At 40.6% G+C, this 17868-nt stretch overlaps 1 protein-coding gene across 2 annotated transcripts in view; it reads left to right on the forward strand.

Moving 5' to 3' along the window:
- MIPE (mitochondrial intermediate peptidase) overlaps positions 1-17868 on the forward strand; it is a 201873-nt gene that overhangs the window by 40414 nt on the left and 143591 nt on the right. For both annotated transcript variants that reach the window (XM_071081548.1, XM_011755703.2), the window contains exons 11-14: positions 5263-5416; positions 7021-7098; positions 8960-9164; positions 10407-10516. In XM_071081548.1, coding sequence (XP_070937649.1) covers positions 5263-5416; positions 7021-7098; positions 8960-9164; positions 10407-10516 — 547 coding nt within the window. The remainder of the gene's footprint in view (positions 1-5262; positions 5417-7020; positions 7099-8959; positions 9165-10406; positions 10517-17868) is intronic.

The raw sequence follows: 17868 nt of genomic DNA on the forward strand, positions 1-17868 counted from the left end.
TAACATATTTGCAATATAGGTCAAGCATTTCTAATCTGAAATGCTCCAAAATCCAAAACTCTTTGAGTGCCAACATGACACCACAAGTGGATCTCATGTGACAGATTGTGGTGAAAATACAGTTAAAATTTTGTTTCATGCACAAAATTATTCAAAATATTTTGTAAAATTACCTTCAAGCTATGTATATAAGGTGTATATGAAACATACATAAATTTCATGTTTAGACATAGGTCACATCCCCAAGATATCTCATTATGTATATGCAAATTTTCCAAAATACAAAATCCAAAACATATCCCAAGCATTTTGGATAAGAGATACACAAACTATATTGAACTTTCTCTTGCTATAATAATCATGAATCTTTGCATTTTAAACTGACCTACGTACCACTACCAGAATAATCTTTCTAAAGCACAGGATTTTGTCATTTCTCTCCTCTTCCTTACTACTAATAGTTATTCCCCCATTGTATGCATTCTGGGGATATCCAGTAAACGGTGGCAAAATAAAGAGCATATCTCTATTCTCCTGTCTGGTGCCTAGCAAAATTAAGAAAAAGAGCATCAATATATCTATATCTATATATAACAACAAGACAGATCAGGAGGGCAAGGCAGGAGGAGGGGAATCAGTAAATATTATCTAAAATTGCTAAACCAAAAAATGTTTATTTTAAAACCAACAGAGGCCTGTATCTACCAAAAGTATCAAAATTAGGAGGCAGCAGAATCGCTTGAACCCAGGAGATGGAGGTTGCAGTGAGCTGAGATCATGTCACTGCACCCTAGCCTGGGTGATAGAGTAAGACTCTGTCTCAAAAAAAAAAAAAAAAAAATAATAAACAATAGTGAAACCACCAGAGAAGCTAAAATATAGACTATAGATATCACTAAGATATCAAGTGATTAGAAAGAAAGAGGAAATGCAGCACACCTACCCAAAGAAGGAAAATAAAGGAAGCATTAAAAGAAACATGTCAGAATTGCATTGGCAGGAGTGAGGGCACTGGGTATTTTCATACACTGTAGGTAGGAATGTAAGTTAGAACAGCTTTTTTTTTTTTTGAGGATAATTTGGAAATACCTATCAAAAAATTTAAGATCTCATACTCTTTGCTACAATGTCATTTCTTCAATTTATCTTATGGATAGGCTTGTGTGGGTGTGACAAGGACATTTCACTATGGCATCATTTTAACAGATAAACGTACAGCAGCTTACTGTCAGTTAAAAGGAACAGAGGCAGACCAAGGCAGGGAAGTGAGCTCTGGGTGTGGCCTAATGGGATGCATTTTCTATAAAGAAATTAAAATCAATAATAAAACTGATGAAAAGTCTGGGATCCTTTAATATCCCCGTGTGTGAGAAACCCCAAACGACGTCCCTGGTCAGATACTTCCCCCACTGGTGCTTCAGGCTCTCGTTGGCCTTGCCTCCTCTCTGCTCACGTACAACACAGCAGGAGGTGCATGAAATAAGCTTTGTCATGTGTTTGCTGTGGATGACTACACCCATGAAAGAAAACAGGATAGAGCTTTACATACTAAACTGGAAAGTATTCCAAGTTCTATTTTTATGAAAAATCTATGTGTAAAAAATACATATCATTGATAGAGTTTTGTGTTAAATGAAATTGCGAGATGGTGTGAATGGTATGATTCTGTTTGTGCCAAGGTAGGTTTATATATCCATAAAGTTTACATGCATAAACTTCTAAGAGTGTGCATAGAAAATGCCTGGAAGGATACACAAGATATTTACCTCTGGGGGTGGGCATAGTGAGCCAGGGGGCAAGACAGTATACTTTTTGCCTGTTGTTATTATTTTTGAGGTGTTTTTATTTTAAAACAGGGAGTTTAGAAATTCATTTGTTCCCAATCATTTTAGTGTAATATTATATAAACTTATATTCTATATTAAGTTTTCCAAGATAAATTGTTTCCTTGAATTTTGCCTGACACATATGAGTGTCATGGTCATTGGATAAGTCAGTAAACATTTTTAGGTTATAGTTTAGTAAACTAAGCTGTGCTATTAGCTTTACTGTGTTTCTTTTCCATAAAAATAAATGTCATATGTTCATTATAATCTTAAGAAGGGTATAATTTTAATATGTAAGGTTTCTTTTTATTCTCCTTTATTTTTGGGTTGGTTTTTACTATCTGGCAACGAAAAAGTGAATTGCTTTTTATAACCAATTACAGTTTAGACGTCCTTGCCTTGTAGTCGGTTCTGTGGGAGGTTTCTGCTCTGTGAAGTGGTGGTGTGATTCTCTATGTCTACCTGCCTATCTTTCCAGTTTTGGGGGCAGCAGTTTGCTCTGTGGCCTTGATTCTCTGCTGAATCTAAGAAGATTCTTGCTTTTCAGTTTGTTCAGCTTCCTGCTTGTTAGGATGGAGTGGTGACTTTCAACATTCTCATGTGCAGGAGTGGAAACCTCAAGCCTGGACCACTTCCTTTTATAATTTATTTTCTCCCCTCTTTCCGTGGTACTCCTTTCTCTTAGTTCTTCAGTAGCTCTGAACTGTTCTCTGTCTTCCTTCCCAATCCTCCCTCTGATAGTTCAGGGGTCTACCCTTTTCCCTCTACTCAGCCTGCATCGCCCTTCCCTTATGGCCCTGCCTCCCTCTGTAGCTCTAACATCCAGACAGCGAAGTCTCCTTGTTTTCCTTAGCTCTGAGTCCTGAGTGTCTGGCATCTCATGGGCACTTCACAGTCGGTGTCTCCAAAACGGAGTCTATTTCTGTGAGCCCTCCATCCTCCTCCCATCATTACACCTCACCCTCCTCTCTTCTCCCACAAACACACCCAGATTCCCCTCTTCCTTTTTTTGTGTTCATTGCGCTGGCAGATTCAGTGACTCTACCATCCCACTTACTTGTCCAAGCCAGAAACCTGAGTGTTATTCTAGATTGTTCTGTCTTTCTCATCACCCTCTAAATCCAGTCACTCACACAGTCCTGAGACGTTTGCATTTTAAAGGAAAAATACATTCATCCCTGACCCCACTGCCCTCCGTCAGAGTTCACCCTCTGAAGCCGGGAAGGCAGTCCTCCTGTCAGCCCTCCCTGCCTCCTGCATTCCACCCTCCACGCTGTCCACTGTGCAGCATTCCGGAAAACATCACATGCTCCACTGTGGCCTACAGAAGCTGTCTCCCAAATGGCATCTGTAAGCAATTCCTTGAGAGTGTAGTCATAAAATACTAGGAATTCTATGTATATTTATTTTTCTTTATCTCAACTTATAAAAAGTCTCCTTTTTGCAGTGTGATAAAACAATACCACATGAGTATACTTTATAAATGTACTTATAGAAGGTTGAATACTCAAAAGTTATTTTAGTATGCATTGGTGAGGAAGCTTAGAGGCCGTGGCCTGTGGTGCATGGTCCCGGTTCCTCAGCTTAGTGGACCAGGCGCTCTGTTTTCTGGCCCCTGCCTGCCTTTTCCAGACTCTGCTCCCATTCTTTCTCCATTTATCCCTGTGTTGGTAACTGCTTCGTCTTTAACCACATCCTTTTTAGAAGTTACCGGGCTATTTTATGCCGTCATACTTCAGTTACACCATCGCTTCCGCCCAGAATTCCTATTATGATTCCCATTTTCCATTCCTCATCCCAGCCCTGCCTTGCAAAGTCTGATTCTGTTTGTTTGATTTTTTGAGATGGAGAATCTCACTCTGTCGCCCAGGCTGGAGTGCAGTGGCGTGATAGCTCACTGCAACCTCTGCCTCCTGGGTTCAAGCAGTTCTCTGCCTCAGCCTCCCGAGTAGCTAGGATTACAGGCAGCCACCACATCCGGCTAATTTTTGTATTTTTAGTAGAGATGGGGTTTCACCATATTGGCCAGACTGGTCTTGAACTCCTGACCTTGTGATCCGCCACCTCAGCCTCCCAAAGTGCTGGGATTATAGGCGTGAGTCACAGCACTCGGCCGATTCTTTCTTAATTCCTATCCGAGAAGCTTTCCCTGGTGCTACTCTGCACTCCACAGGTAAAGTCATCACGCTCTCCTTTGCTCTCCCATTGTGCAGTGCTCATTCATTCATCCTTCAGCACTGCCTATTGAGCGCCGGCTGTGTGCCCACTGCTCCAGGCCCAGGACACAGTGTAGTTGGTTCACTTCTTTGCCTCCTTCAGCGCGAGCTGCTTAGACACAAAGGCTCTTGATTCCTCTCCTCCAGCACCCCGCAGGTTTGCTGATGGCGTGCTTGAGTGAACGAACCAGGGAGCCAGGGCACTGGTCACGAATGTCTCTTTCAACACTAGGATTCTGTTTAATGAAAAATCAGTCAGAAATTAAGGTGTAAATTTGTGGATGTCCATAGCCAAAGTCTCATGCGTTGTGCAATTTATGTTCACTTGCTAAACTCATTCATTTAGTAGTAACTATGTTTGTATATATTTTATAGATAAATTTGTAGGGACTCTTATTTTATGGAATGAAATGTTGTGCAGTTCTAGAATCACAAAGCCAATTGAAAAAAAAAATGTATATTTTGGTAATCCCAAAAAGTAGATGTATAATGAAGACCTACGATATTCTAGAGCCATTATTTTTGGCTGTGGTTATATATTTTGGCTTGACTTAATGACTCAAATGTAAACATTCAAATCACATATTTTGGATTTGTTTTGGTTTATGTTGGAATATATAGAACAGAAAAAGTTATTTTTGGGTGAAGAATAATTCACCTTACTAGTTATGTTGTCCTTAATTTAAGATATCTATAAAACAGATAAATTAAGATCTTAATCTTTATATTGCAGGCATTTTTTTCATAAATGAATATTTTACTGGATGAGAACTTTAAATTCACTTAATGTGCCTCAGGGTTTTTATTCATTTAATATTTATGTGATATAAGTCATGAGTTTCTAGAATATAACTCATGAGATAAGAGTTACCATTATAACTGAAACTGGTCATATCTTGCATATAAGTATGTATACAGTGAGCAGTTGAGACAGTGCTTAATTGGGTTAGTAGTAAAGGAGTAAATAAAATGGAAGGGACAAAGATTAGGGAGTGATATGTCTAACTTAATTACTGACTTATGACTAACACTAGTAATAATCAGACTGTCATTCTGAAGAACACTGTCTGAAAACCCCTCAAATGATATAAATGCACTTTTATGTTTTGAATCCTTCTTTAGCTCCAGTGATCTTAAGTAGTAAATGAAAAGTTAATTGAATTTACCTTCAGAAATTGAAATAAACAAAGATGCTGTTGAACTTTTCTTCCTTCTCTTAGGTATAATATTGAGCCCAGCCTATATTGCCCGTTTTTCTCTCTTGGAGCATGCATGGAAGGCCTGAATATTTTGCTAAACAGACTATTGGGGATTTCATTATATGCAGAGCAGCCTGCAAAAGGAGAGGTGTGGAGTGAAGATGTCCGAAAACTGGTGAGCTCCCACTCAGCCTGCAGTTGTATGCGTTAGCCTTTCGGTTTGGGAGTTGAGTCAACAGCAGTTTCATGTTTACATTAACTTTGCCCTGATTGAGTGTGTCCCTGCCTTATTTCTGCTTCACAAAAAAAATCCAAATTGCACTTTTGATTTAGGACACTGTATAAAGGATCTAAACATAAAACAGCAGAGTTTTCTAAAAAAGTTGTTTGGAACTTGATAGAAGGTTGAATATATATACACCTTCATATATCCACAAATTCTAGTTAGAGGAAGATTGGCCATTACTTTGTATGTACCTTCAGTGCTGTGTGTCCCTTTTGGTTAATTCCCAAATCCATTGCATGAGTGACCTTTTTTCTTTCCAGCCCCCATGCCATGTTGTAGGGGCTTATATTTGCATCAGATATTAATTTACGTCCTGTGTTCTGATTTATTTAACTTCTTTGATAATAACTTCAAACCTGGCAATCATCTTTGTCCTGTGAAGGCCCACTTTATTTGAGGCATGAATCTTTTAAATTTTTCCTCATAGGATTTGAGGCTTTGTTGACCTGTGTTTGTCACTAAGGCATTGTATTGTTTTGTTGTTTGATTTTTGCTAGCATGCTTACCACACTGCTTTCTTCACTATATTTTAAGAAATGTAAACAATCTCATTGTCTCTCGGCCACGTCCTGTGAGTGGAGAGTAGGTGTGGTGGTGGGATTGAAAGGAGAGTCAGGTGAGAGGACGTTCATCACTGCATTGATTTACTTCAATATCTGTATTACAAATTTCCGAAAAAGATAGAGATTGATAAAATGCTGAGCTATAATAAAAAGAAAAGTTTATAAGAGGAGACTGAGAGGACAAAATGCGGGTGATGAAGAGGTTTCCCCAGAACTGCAGAGTGTGCACTCCACCGGGGTCCAGCCCTGTTGTCAGTTGCTTTCACTTCTGTATCCCAAGTGTCTTGAACAGTTCCTGGCACCAAGTAGGTGCTTAATAGATGTTTGATGAACAATGAATATATACTTGCAGGTAATTTTAAAGCACAAAATCGGGGTTCTCTTTGATGGGATCATTAAATTCTGAAAGAACAAAGAAGGCAAGATGGAGAGTAGCAGTTGAGTCTCTCCTATAAGCTCTGCCTCTTGGAGAGGGGATAGATAGTGATAGCTGATTTTTTAACTCAAGCTGGGAGCTGCATTGTGGCGTTTTCAAATTCGAGGGTTATAATTTGCTTGGGCATATATCATGACATTCCAGGATTTGAAGGAAAAATACTTTTGCTCCTAAACTTGTCCAGCCAGCACTTCTTCTCAACTCTTGTGGTGGTTAGTAAAGGTGTTGTAGAGGACAGGCAGTCAGGACAGAAGGCCCTCATGAGGAGGATTTCCCCTCCTGGACACAGAATTCCAAAACCAAAATCATTCAAGAGATGGAGCAGAAGAGGATGTGGGGAAAAGAGAATCTATCTCGAGACAATATGGGATGTCGGATGTAATTAAAATGTCTATATGTGTGGTTGTGGATGTCTAATATACAGATTCTTGTGCTAGGGATTTTAGAGAATCGGATGGCCTAATTTACCACCAAATTAAAATTTTTTTTTCTAGGCTGTCGTTCATGAATCTGAGGGATTGTTGGGGTACATTTACTGTGATTTTTTTCAGCGAGCAGACAAGCCACATCAGGTGATCCTTTCTTTATAAACTGTTCTCTCTAGAACTGATCAGCATTTCATTTGTATTAATGTGAACTTTGTATCATTTTTAAAATCCATGATATTTAAAAGTTATTAATGATGGTTACCAAATATATACATTTGAAATTAAGATAGCATTTTAAAATGAAAAAGTTTATGGAAATAATTACATCAGTCTGTATTTGTCACTTTTATCTGGGTCATGGTATTAATTATAGTAATAATGACAGCTGACATTTTATGAATCCTTATTTGTGCCAACCAGTGCACTGAATCCATTATACCCATCAGCCTTTTAATGTTCACCTCAACCTTTTGACTAGGTACTCACGTTATGAGGAAAATGAAGCCAGAGAGGTTAAGCTACTTGGTCAGAAGTGCTAGGACTTGAAGACATACCTCCCGATCAGATCCCCAACTTTTAACTCTTTTCCATACTTGACAATGAACCTATTCTAAAACTGCAGAAGATATTCCGTGTGGAAACCTTACCAACCACCAAGTAGCTCCTTATGTGGAAGACTTGAGGCAGCTCATCTCCTTTTCTTTAGCGTTGGCTGACTTTGACAGCCAGTCAGCTTTAGCAGTTTCATGTAGCTTGATGGGAAATGTCAAGAGTTTAGGTTATAAGTTATAACAGAAATAACGTATCTTATGTTTGAATAGTGATTCACAATTTCCAAAGCACAGATTTTAACAGATGTGAGCTTATGAATTCTGGACAGCCACTGTGGGATTTGACAAGGAAGCATTTTAGAGATGAGGCTTGCACAGGCAAATTCTTTTCCAAGATGATTTGGCTAGTAGGTGTGAAAGGTAGGAACAGGGTGCAGGTCACCAGACTCTGCGGCCAGTGTTCTTCCTCTTTGCTTAAATGGGTGGGTGGTGGAGACTCAACTTAGTGATTAGGAGCCCTGGCTCCTAATAGTCAGCCTGGGTTCAGATCCAAGGTGCGGCAATTCTAGCTAGGTGTCCTTGGACATGTTTAATAATTCTAAGACTAGTTTTAGTTTTATCATCTGAAAAGTGAGATACCTGCTACACAGGGTTGTTGTGGAGAATAAGTGATACAGTGTATGTGAGTCTCAGTGTAGTGCCTATTTCAGAGTAAGTTACTCTGGATCCGGATCCCTTGCTTTACACTAGTTTAGATCCCATCTCGTTCAACTGATAAAAGTCAAGAGAGGCTGGGTGTGGTGGCTCAGGCCTGTAATCCTGAGGCTGGCGGATCACTTCAGCCCAGGAGTTCAAGACCAGCCCTGGCAACATAGTAAGACTCCCATCTCTACAAAAAAATCTAAAAACTTAGTTGGGTGTGGTGGAGCACACTGTAGTCCCAGCCAATCAGTAGGCCGAAGCAGGAGGATGGCGTGGAGGTCCAGGCTGCAGTGAACTGTGATCACAACACTGCGCTCCAGCCTGGGCAACAGAGCAAGACCCTATCTTAAAAAATGAAAAAAAAAAAAATAGCCAAGAGACACGGAAAGTACTTACTAGTTCATTATCTGACACATAGTAGGGACTCAGAATAAATGTTAGTGTCCCTTCCTAAGCTCTTTGCTGACTTTCTTTCCAGCATCTGGCACAGCATCATTTCAATGCATATTTTGGGACCAAATTAATGAATTAATCCATATAAACTGAATGTGTTTCTTGATGTTTTAAAAAATTAAAATTTTAGCAGAATAAAAAATGTCAAGAAAAGGTGTATATATGTACATAGATAGAATAAGAATATAATTAAAGTTTGCACTCACACATTTTGGTGAAATTTTATATTCATTAAGACTGTTTTACTCTTCACATTACCAAATACTTTCTTTTCCTTTTATGTTTTCTGATTCTTAAAGGATTGCCATTTCACTATCCGTGGAGGCAGACTAAAGGAAGACGGAGACTATCAACTCCCAGTTGTAGTTCTTATGCTGAATCTTCCGCGTTCCTCAAGGAGTTCTCCAACTTTGCTAACTCCTGGCATGATGGAAAATCTTTTCCATGAAATGGGACATGCCATGCATTCAATGCTAGGACGTACTCGTTACCAACACGTCACTGGTGAGCCATGAGGAGGGCTTTTATTTACTACAATCCTTTACAAACATGCATTTTCTTTTAAATTGGGAAAGGGGCTTTTCATTTGGAAAATGTGATCATTTTACCATGTCCTGTGGTCTTTATCTCAGATTGCCTCATCCTGTCCTCCCCGTAGTTGTGCAGCCTGATCTTCCAGTGCTTTTTTCCATGCTTGCTAACAGCTTTCACCAGGGAATAATCTCAGTTGTCTTTCAAGTTTGTCCCTTTTTACATTTTACAGTGTTTTATATTGAATTTAAGTTTGTGGCTATGTGTGTGTGAATAACAAGGTATCTCCTTAATATCTTCCACAGAGTTAATAAGTCAGCGAATGGTCTCTATATTCAAAATCAGAAAACAAAATAAAGCATGCTTAAAAAGTATGATGAAGTCCTTTTAGCTTTTAATTTAAATAAAGCATGCTTAAAAAGTATGATGAAGTCCTTTTAATCTTTCCCCTGTATAAAATCATAGGTCTGCTTTGTAGTTTTTATGCTGCTAAATATGTGGCCATATTTTATCATATTACAGACTTTCCTCTTCGTTGTCTTATCCTTAAGTCTTAAGCTCCCTATCACATATGGTCAGCATTAGACCACTAGTGAATCGTTGGCATCCAGCATTTATTAACTAACTTTACACACAGTATTTTGGACAAGGAGAAGGCATTGAAAAGACTGTAGGTGGGCTGAACAGAATCATTAAATGTCATCTAAATTTCTTACAGGATTTGTTACTTTAAGTAATTTTGAGTTTAAAATATTTCTTTTCCTCACTGAGGATTGACTTTGTTACAAAAAGCGATAAATGAATAAAATAAAGTACTTGTAAAACAAAGGAAGGATAAAAGTATTAGGTAATGGAATTTAGTGAATTAAATACGAACACTATATTAATATTAGAAATGTTTTACTTTGTTTCATGTATAGCCAGCATAGCTGAAGACAGGTTTGTTTGTAAAAGGTGTGAGCCATTGCTTTATAAGGTGTTTTGGCAGCTGTGCAAATATTTTGTTTTAATTTTGATATAAAGGAAAATATATAGGATTATAATAAACTTTTCTGCAAATATGTACAGTAAATTTATAGAAGAAAAATATTGATTTAATGAATTAAAACTTATAGTTCATCAGAAGTACAAATAAAAGTTTTAAAGGGTACATAAAAAGTAAGATAAATATATCGATTTGATTCATGCCAACTTTTTTTTTTTTTCTTGTTTTAGGGACCAGGTGCCCTACTGATTTTGCTGAGGTTCCTTCTATTCTGATGGAGTACTTTGCAAATGATTATCGAGTAGTTAACCAATTTGCCAGACATTATCAGACTGGACAGGTAGGTACAGTAATCTTGTCACATTGTCCTTTGGGTTGCGATAGTTGGCGTTTATGGCATCCTGGATAAGTTGAACTCTTCTTGCTTTTTCAGAACTCACTCTCTGTTAGTAACAAACCTTTTATTGCTTCTTTTCTTCCTGATTCCCTATCTTTTCTTTTGCCAGCCTATTAAATCATAGTCTTAGCATGTAGTCATGTGTTGAAAAATAGCTACCCTTTATTATACGCCTGGTAATCTACCATTTAGTCCCCATAACCACCCCACAAGGAAAACACTTTATCCGCATTTTCCAGATGAAGAAACAAGCTCTGTAGTAGATTAGGCATTCCAACGTGTCTCACTTCTAAAACGCCTTTGCTTCTGAATATTTATTTTCTTGGTCTGAATTTTTATGTTGTCTCATTAAACTAAACGGCATGCCATGTTTTGCCAGTATGCTTAGCATCTCTGTGATGCTTAGTCTGAAAAGTCCTTAATTTTAAGGCTTAAATTTCAATGATGCATTCTAATATTAAAGATTTTTAAATTAAAGTGTGAGGTACCTTACACTAAGTTAGCTATAAGTTGTACATTGTGCTGTTTACTGTCCACGTGTACATTGGAAGATGCATTCTTTCCCTTCCCTTGGAATTCTGATTATACTAGAACTGTATTATATGAGGTGATATTTTTCCCCCTCAGACTGTATGTACCCCCGGTACAAATGTAAATTGTATTCATCTGTGAATCCTTAGCACCTAGAATCTTGTTTCGCGCACACACACAAAAACACTAAAAGAAATTAAATGAGGGGATGAATAGAAACAGAAGGACCTTAACCACCTTTATTTGTGACTCTTCTTCTGATTATGTCTCCAGATGTGTAATATTATTTGGTCATTTCTTTTTTTTTTTTGGACTTTATCTGTAGAACAATCGGTGATCTTCTGGCCAGGCACAGTGGCTCATGCCTGTAATCCCAGCACTTTGGGAGGCTGAGGCAGGTGGATCACTTGAGCTTGGGAGTTGGAGACCAGCCTGGTCAACGTTGTGAAACCCTGTCTCTACTAAAAATGCGAAAGTTAGCCAGGTGTGGTGGCACATGCCTATAGTCACAGCTACTCAGGCAGGAGAATCACTTGAACCTGGGAGGCAAAGGTTGCAGTGAGCCGAAATTGCGCCACTGGGCAACAGAGTCTCAGTCTGGGCAACAGAGTGAGACTGTTAAAAAAAAAAAAAAAAAAAAAAGAATAATGAATCATATTCTGGATAGGTAATCTGAGTGACTCTTCAGCATCATATATTTCAGTTATTAAGGCGTCAAATTTGTGATCCAATTAACTACCCATCCGTTAATCTACAAAGAATTGTTCTGGGAATTACGTAGACTTGGCCAATAACACGGACGGGCATCCCCTGCCAAGTGATAGCAGAATCCCTCTGTGGCCATGTGCTTTGGGGGCTGGGAACGATTGGGAGTTCGGTGACTGCTCCCTGCCTGAGGTGCCTTAGAGCAGAGCCCCGCGCACAGGCAGGGCCAGGAGGGCTGTGCCTGGGGGAGCTGGGGAGGCTGGGGAGAGGAGTGCAGGAGGAAGGCGGTCTGGGAAAAATACAGAAAGCGGCGTTCACCAGTCAGCTCTCAGCAGCACTCATCTGTTCCACTAAAAAACACTGAGGACAGAGAGGCCCTTCAGTCAGAAAACCCTGAGTTTTACTATTGACCAGTCTCCATTCTCAGCATCCGAGAAACAACCAAGAATAAGTCAGGCAACATCCCATTGCCCGTGGTCTTTAGTTCCGAGGGGAACTGAGACGGAGCCTGACCAGGGTGTTGCCGCCCGAAGGCAAAGCAACCTCCAGACTGCTGGGGAGGCCTGGCCAGGAGCCGGGAGCTGAGGGCCGAGGAGGAGTCGGGGAAAGACACGGGCATGTGAGTTGGGTCTGCTGCTGCTGGGGCTGCGGAGCACAGCTGGGAGTTTGGATCCTAATGGAGGGAAAGCCAGTTAAGGCTTTCAGGTGGGAATCACATTTTTACTCCCAGAGAATCACCCTGGCGTCAGGGAGGAAGCGGATTGCAGGGGTGAGGGTAGAGCCTGAGCGGCTTCCTGGAGAGGCGGCTCCGGCTCCGGGGGCTCGGCCCTCGCCCCTCATGCCGGGCGCGCGGCCTCTCTCCGGCCGCTCCTGCCGGGTGGCCTCAGCCCTGGCGCCCCAGCACCCCGCAGACAAGTACACAGCTGGTGAGCGGTCAGGGTGGGAGGCAGGGGACGGAGAAGGCGGTATCCGCTTCCGAGGGTTCCGCAGGGTCAGGCCGAGGGAGGCGCCACTTGGTGGGGGAGACCGGGGAGCCCCAGTGCCGCCGGGAGGGATTTCGGAGGAGTCGGAGGTTTCGGAGGTGCCTGGTACAGGGCCGGGGAGGGAGGGTCGGGGGGCGCGAACACAGGGCGTGGGAGGACACACGTGCGGGAGTGACTGAACGGGAGGACCGGGAGCCTTGCCCAGTGGTCATGTTTTTGAAAAATCTGGAGTGGAAATTTAACACAAATACAAATGTCATTTTTTTTTAAATTGCCATCTACTTATAGAACAACCAGAAGCAAAGAAGGGCTGGAGTCACTGCTCCAAGTGTGATGTAAGGTCCAAAAGGAGAGAGCTTCCCAGTGCCTGTCTTCTTACTAAATTCTTCTGTAACAAGATGCATTGTTGAACTAGATGCAAGAAAACAAGAGTAAACCCAAAATCTAATCCAAGAAAGATGAGATAGGAAGAAAGCACTAAGCTGCTTTGAATTAATTTAAGTTTCAAATACAGAAGACAGGATCCAGTGCCCTTAAGGGACTTACAGACGTAGTCTCTAAAGAATCTACAATTTTGTGATTCTCATGGAGAATGGAAAGCGTGCCCAAAGGCAAGAGACATGTAAATGCTTTGAGCTTCTCAAGGGCTTGCCTCTTATTGTCGCTCATGAAGGCACCAAGGAGGTTTTTTATTTATTTATTTTTTAATTTTGAGGGCTGTCTTAGCCGTAAGGATAAGAAGTTAATTCTCTCAAATCCAAGTCTTTGTAAATAAATGACATTTAATCTCACAGGGAAAAAATAACAGAGTTGCCTGTTTATGCCTAATTTCTTATCCTGCTGCATTTCAGGAAAGGATTTTTTTAACATTATGAAATATATTCCAGAGAGGTGTCAGATAGAGGATAATCAGTGACTTATTAACACCTGCAAGTATTTTATCAGAACTGTATCATAGCATAGACAATGAATTCCTTGTGGTGGAAGAATTAGAAGTATGCTTATCAGATTTGCAGGTGCCATGCAGCTGTCGGAGATAACAAATACCAGAGGTGCTCATTCAAGATTCAGAATGTCTTGACAAGCTACGACATCAAAGCTGAAGTAGAATTTATTGTAAATTAATCTTAAAATCAATACCACAGGTATAGAAGAGTACAGATTTGGTTGCAGTTCAGGTGTTTGGACATAATAAACTTAATATAGATCAACAGTCTGATGGGTTTTCCCATAAATCTCCTTCAATTTTAGGCTACCTTAGTGGAGCTGTGGTACCTAAGGACCCAAAGGTCATTGTTTCTCTTCTCAGTGCTTGTAGATTTTGACCTTCAGCGTAACTTCTTGGCCATTGCTCCAAATTAGCACAGAATTATCTATAGGTATCCCCATTCTCCTGGAAGCATGATTGTTGTCCTTCAGAATTATCTATAGGTGTCCTCATTCTCCTGGAAGCATGATTCTTGTCCTTCAGAATTATCTATAGGTGGCCTCATTCTCCTGGAAGCATGATTCTTGTCCTTCCTAAACCTTTCTAAGATGCAACTTTCTTTTTTTTAATGTTTTGATCATTCTGAAAGTGAGATGCCCTTGTTAGTTACCTATTTATATTTAGTAGCTGTATTAGTCTGTTCTCTGTTCCTCAGAATACCTGGAAATGGATAATTTATAAAGAAAATGAATCTGTTTTTTACAGTTATGGAGGCTGAGAAGTCCAAGGTCAAGGGGCCATATCTGATGAGCACCTTCCTACTGGTGGGGATTCTGCAGAGTCCCAAGGTGGCACAGGGCCTCACATGGTGAGGGGGCTGAGTGTGCTCACATGCTAGCTCAGGTCTCTCTTTCTCTTCTTATAAAGCCACCAGTCCCACTCCCACGATCATCTCTTAATCCATTATAATCAGTGGATCCATTTATGAGGGCAGAGCCCTCATGAGCCAGTGATCTCTCAGTACTGCCCCATTGGGGCTTAAATTTCAACCTGGGTTTTGGAGGGGACAGATATTCCAGCTATAGCAGTGGCATAGTGTGCTCTCTCCCCAAATCTGTCCTAAAATCACAGTGGCTCTTTACAAATATTGGGTTCTTAGATTCAAGAAAAGAAGGCAGTCTAAGTCCTTATACCCAGCATTGGAAATGCTAAGCACCCTCACTGTGCAGTCTAACCGCCGGCCCCTTGACCCCTGCTGTGGTTAGAATGTGGTTCGCTCCACCGAAACTTCCGTTAAGACTTGGTCCTCAATGTGGTGGTACTGGCAGGTGGTGCGTTTGAGATGTGATTAGGTCCTTTAGATGGAGTAATATCTCTCTCTGGAAGCTGCGTTAGTTCTCTCTGGAGTGGGTTAGTTCTCATGGGAACAGATGAGTTCCCACGAGAGCAGGTTGTTAATGAAGCAAAGTTGCCTCTTCTATTTTGCCCTTTACATGTGCACCGGGTTCCCCTTCCATTTCTCTGCCGTGCTTTGGGGCAGCACAAGGCTCTCCCCAGAAGCTGCCAGATGTGCTGCCCAGTCTTGAAGTTCCTAGCCTACAGAATCATAAGCTACACACACTTCTGTTCTTTATGATTTACCCAGTCTCAGATATTCTGTTACAGCAACACAAAATGGACTAAGGTAATTCCCATCCCGACCCACCACCCCCACACCCGTGGGGGAAGCTAGGCTGTCTCCGATGCCCAGGTCATTTGGGTCCTCAGAGGTTTCCTCTTCTTTCTCTCACTGTCCCCAGTTCCTGATTCCTAATGGAGGCAGGATCTATTAGTCTGTGCCCTAGATTAGCAATTTCTTCACATCAGGTTTTGGGTAAATTTCTGAAAATGAGCAAAAGTCCAATACTTTTACCTTGCCTTTGCATTTCTAAGGTTCTGTTCCCGTCCCACTTTTTCAGACTGAATTTTCCCCAGGTGTGTGACTGCATGTGGCCTAACTGACTTAGCCCAGCCCCTGGGTAGTCCAGATGCTTGGTTGCCCACCCTCTCCCCTGCTCCACAGTAGCTCCCTGTGTTCCCTTTTGTCCTCAATTCCTCAGTTTCCAACTAACTCCTCCACCCCTACAGAAACTCCCACTGTCCTCATCTTTATCCACAATGCTTCTTTGTACTCAGCACATTGCCTGGAGCTGGGCTGCCAGGCCCAGTATGTTTGATCCGTTTCGGAGGGCCTATGTGACAGTGATGCTGATGAACTAGAAACCATCCTGAGGGGTGGCTGCTGCTTTAATGTAAAATTGGAAACCACTTCTCATTAGGAGGGGTTTAAGAAAATATATTTTTAGACTAGAAAAATGAAACTCAAGTCTGTCATACGCTATTTGAAGGATACTATGTAAAGGAAGAAAGTCATTCCAGGAAAAGCAGTATTACTAGGAATAGTGGAAGGGAGCTATAAAGAGGCTCATTTCAGTTCAGGAGATTCTTCTCATAAATGATGAGAGCAGGAAGAGATGCCTCTCCAAGTAATGAACTTCTCTTTTATTTAATATTTAATGTTATAACACAGTATTTGTAGAAAGAACAGCTATGAAGCCATTCTCCAACCTAAGAAGTAAAACATTATTACCACATGCTCTTCTCTGAACCCACCTCTGCCCCGCTTGCCTCCCAGAGGGAAGTACAGTGCTCAGTTCTTAATCAGTTTTTTGCCATATTATTTATTCCTAAGAAGTGTGGTTTAGTTTTGTTTTTGAACTTTACAAAAATGGTGTTTTGCTGTTTATAATCTTGTTATTTAAAAAAAAATTTATGCCTAAGATTCCTCTGTGTTGCCTGTAGCTGCAGTGAATTTATTTCAATTCCAGATACCATTTCTTCATTTATATGCTCATTCTCCTGTCGCGGGGCCCACGGGTTCAATTCCAGATACCACTTCTTCATTTATATACTCATTCTCCTGTCGCGGGGCCCGCGGGGCCCTCCAGGTTTTTGCTAGTTCCTGTGCTACTGCTGTGAACATCCTTCCACTTTCCCCTGTATATCTATGTACAAGATTGGAACTGCTCGATGCGTGAGGTGTGCGTGTCTTTACGTTTATGAGATAATGCCAAGTTGTTTTTCAAAATGTTTCTACTAATTTATACTCCTCTCAGCAATGGTTTCTATCGTGTAACATCCTCATTGACTTTTAATATTGTCAAAAGTTTTAATGTTGCCCATTTTGTAGTTATAAAATGAAATGCTATTGTGGTCTTAATTAGCAGCAGTGTTCTCTGATTACTTTTAAGGGTTTATTTATTTATTTATTTCTGTTTTGTTTTGTCTTATTTGTAGATAAGGTCTTGCTAGGTTGCCCAGACTGGCCCCTCAAACTCCTGGGTTCAAGCAGTCCTCCTGCCTCAGCCACCCAAGTAGCTGGGACTACAGTCATGTGCCACTACACCTGGCTTACTTTCCATTTTTGTTTTCTGTCAGATGTCTTTTTGTCTCATGCTCATTTTCCTACTTGGAAATTTGTCTTTTTCTTACTGATTTTCAGAAATTCTTGGTAGTTGAAATAATAATCCTTTTTTAGGCATTTGTCTTGTCTCAGTTTATGGCTTGTGTTTTCACTTTCCTGTTAATATTATTGGATTTATCAATCTTATCTTTATAGTTAATAGTTTTCATATATTTTTTTCTTTTTCTTTTTTTCTTTCTTTGAGACAGAGTCTTGCTCTTTCACCCAGGCTTATAGGCATGCCACCATGCCCGGCCAATTTTTGTATTTTTTTATAGAGACAGGGTCTCACTGTGTTGCCCAGGCTGGTCTCAAACTCCTGGCCTCAAGCAGTCCTCCCACCTCAGCCTCCCAAAGTGTTGGGATTACAGGCGTGAGCTACAATGCCCAGCCTCTTCAGTTTTCTTCTAAACATTTTAATGTTTTCTTTTCCCTTTCAATTTTTAATCAAGTTGGAAATTCTTTCTGGGTTTGGCATAAGACAGGAATCCATTTTACTTTCTTCCCTGTGAATAGCAAACTGTCCCAACACCATTTATTAATTTACCTTTTCTTCAGTGCCATTACTCATGTACATGCAGTTAATTGGTCTATCTGGTATTGATTCTTTGCAGTTTGTTAACATTTATTTTATGGCTTCATGTGT

The sequence above is a fragment of the Macaca nemestrina genome, chromosome 16 (genome assembly GCF_043159975.1).
Source record: "Macaca nemestrina isolate mMacNem1 chromosome 16, mMacNem.hap1, whole genome shotgun sequence".
In the NCBI taxonomy this organism is placed as follows: Eukaryota; Metazoa; Chordata; class Mammalia; order Primates; family Cercopithecidae; genus Macaca; species Macaca nemestrina.